Source organism: Olea europaea, unplaced genomic scaffold, assembly GCF_002742605.1.
Source record: "Olea europaea var. sylvestris unplaced genomic scaffold, O_europaea_v1 scaffold41596, whole genome shotgun sequence".
Lineage (NCBI taxonomy): Eukaryota > Viridiplantae > Streptophyta > Magnoliopsida > Lamiales > Oleaceae > Olea > Olea europaea.
Genome location: NW_019261358.1, coordinates 1 through 1023, shown reverse-complemented (window position 1 = coordinate 1023; position 1023 = coordinate 1). Strand labels below are relative to the sequence as shown.

At 41.3% G+C, this 1023-nt stretch overlaps 1 protein-coding gene across 1 annotated transcript; it reads right to left on the bottom strand.

The window, feature by feature from the left end:
• Positions 1-81: 81 nt before the first annotated feature.
• LOC111387660 (7-deoxyloganetic acid glucosyltransferase-like) lies at positions 82-1020 on the bottom strand (the record flags this gene model as incomplete). The annotated part of the gene is made up of 1 exon (XM_023012232.1): positions 82-1020. A coding segment is annotated over one exon (777 nt), but the record flags the coding sequence as incomplete, so codon positions are not given.
• Between the last annotated feature and the right edge of the window lie 3 nt (positions 1021-1023).

Here is a 1023-nt window from a genome sequence, read left to right as displayed (position 1 = left end):
TTCTCATGTTAAGTGGTTTGGGCTATGGCGGAACCCTAAAACAATCTAAGAATAACGGATCAAGCATTTGGAAGTCCATCAAAACAAAATGACAAAGCGATCAATCTTTTATAAGGCTCAGAAAAATTACAGTAATATGAAATTTCAAAGAATTTGAATATTTGACCGTCACCATAGTCTCTCCTAGTAACACTCCAGAGGAGCGATTGAAGAGGGAGAATCCTATTATGGACAAAGTAGTCGCTAGGCTTGCGATGTTGACAACGTCATCAACTTGATATCTTCGATTAGTTTGTCTAGATATTTGTATGAACATCCACCTTTACTCACACTTGCCTTGGCCACATTCGAAATTTGATCAGCCCTTTGCAAGAATTCTTCCTTCTTCGACTCCATAAGCTCCCTAACCATCCTTTCTACTATCTTTCTGTCGCATGTATCTTTCATGTCCAAACCGAGCTTCCAAATCTCTCCCACAAACCTACTATTAACTTGCTGGTCAACAAAATATGGCCAGCAGATCATTGGCTTCCCTTCCACTATACTCTCCAGTGTTGAGTTCCATCCACTATGGGTCAAAAACCCACCAATTGCTGGGTGGGACAAGACCTCTTCTTGTGGGGCCCAACTCACAATGTACCCCCTCTCTTTTGTAGCTAGAGACAAGTCCATAGGAATTTCAAATTCTTTCTCCAATCCAACAACTGAACCTGGCCTTCGGACCCATAAAAACCTTGTTCCACTATTCACCAGACCATACCAGATTTCCAGGACTTGGTCCATGGTCATGACTGCGAGACTTCCAATGCTAACAAATAAAACAGATTTAATGGGTTGCATATCAAGCCAAGGGATGCAACTCCTGTCTTCTTTCCAGATGCTATTTGATATTGTTTCTGTTGCTAGTCTTGTTTTCAAGTGAGTGTGAAGTGGCCCTATGGGGTAGATTTTTGGGCTGATTTTGCGCATTTGTGATAATATGGGTTCTTCAAGATCCTCAAATGTATTGAAAATCAGTCCTTG